This window comes from Leuciscus leuciscus, assembly GCF_965113295.1.
Source record: "Leuciscus leuciscus genome assembly, chromosome: 25".
Classification (NCBI taxonomy): Eukaryota; Metazoa; Chordata; class Actinopteri; order Cypriniformes; family Leuciscidae; genus Leuciscus; species Leuciscus leuciscus.
The window spans coordinates 30,901,345-30,902,742 of NC_138724.1; the positions used below are offsets into that span (position 1 = coordinate 30,901,345).

The 1,398-nt window shown below is 35.8% G+C and overlaps 1 protein-coding gene across 1 annotated transcript in view; it reads left to right on the forward strand.

Annotated features, from left to right (window-relative positions):
- Window positions 1-1,085, forward strand: part of LOC309491189 (A disintegrin and metalloproteinase with thrombospondin motifs 20) — a 125,652-nt gene extending 124,567 nt beyond the window's left edge. The window contains exon 38 of the mRNA XM_082160614.1: window positions 108-1,085. Coding sequence (XP_082016740.1) covers window positions 108-197 — 90 coding nt within the window. The 3' untranslated portion in view covers window positions 198-1,085. The remainder of the gene's footprint in view (window positions 1-107) is intronic.
- Window positions 1,086-1,398: the final 313 nt, after the last annotated feature.

Here is a 1,398-nt window from a genome sequence, read left to right on the forward strand (position 1 = left end):
TTGGCCCCTTAATGGTTGCTTGCGGCTATATTTATTATTATTGTTGTTGCTGTATGCAGTGACTTAATAATCTTTATTTTATTGTTTCTTTCCCGCGTCTTGCGCAGGACGGCAGCAGAATCTACGGGCGCTGTGGTGGTTTCTGTGGGAAATGTCTTCCTCATCCTCATACGGGACTTTCTGTCGAAATCCAGTGAGAGAATGGTCAATGTGACTTTGTCCTTCATGTCCCAGTGAACAGAACGCGTCAGAAAATCTCACTTTGCGTCTCTCTTTAGCATCTGGCAGCTACGGTAAGCCTTCAGAAACCTTTTCGACGTCCCGAAAGTAACGAGAACCAAATAAGTGAGTCTCTCCAAGAACCAGGATGCAGAACGGATTTGTTTTTTTTAATGGAAAATCATGATTGATCTGGTCAGTCAAGATCCCGTTGAACCAAATGAAATTGTGATTGTTTGGTTGCAACAACAGTGTAAGAGGGTGTATCTTTATTTTTAGTCATAGCGAACGTTCAAATCCTTTATTTGGGCAGCGTTTTGACGTAAAGGGATTCATGAACAATTTCAAAATATTGTATAATTCAGTATATCTGCTGTTTGTCCTGATGGATATGAACTACTGCATGTAAAACACACTGTTAGCGAGTCGTTTAAGCGTAAAAGAGCCTGACGACAGCAATCAGCTTGATATGAAAATATAAATAATTGAATGTTTTGTATATTTGAACGTTTTACATTTAACATGGTTATGACAATCCAGAGAACACTGTGGATCAGCACTACTGAAATCTCTTCATCTTGACGATTGTCTTTAATGTAAAATGCCTGAAAATGTAAAAGATTGTCCTGGTTAATATATGATAGTTTTTAATAATATTTAATAGTATGCTGACATAATTTACGGTGCTAAGAGCAAACTGATCAAGCATGTGCCTTTGCTTTTTAAACGGTTACTAATCTGATTGAAAACAGAACAATGTGAAGCAATAATTAGATAAAACCAGCTGGGTTAAGCTGGTTTAGTTGAATAACTAATTGACAAGTTAGGAGACTCTAAAACCCATCTTTACTCAGATATAATGTCACAAAATTCATTATTAAATGGCCTAGATTTAGTACTTTGTTCAGACGAGCTTCACTCCAGTTTTATTAGAAGGGAAGATTAAAGTATATCGAATTAAAATGGCATAACCCTACCTCTCATAATCATGCGTTTGTACGTTATTTATGTTTGACAATATTTATTCTGTAATTAAATGTACATATGTCATATTACGTCATGACAGGAAAGCGTAATTATGAAATATTGATCATTTTCTTTTGTCATTAACAAGAGGTTTACAGTGTAACGGTGCTGTTTTTATGTTTTTACTACTGAAATGACCTTTAACCTCCAGCA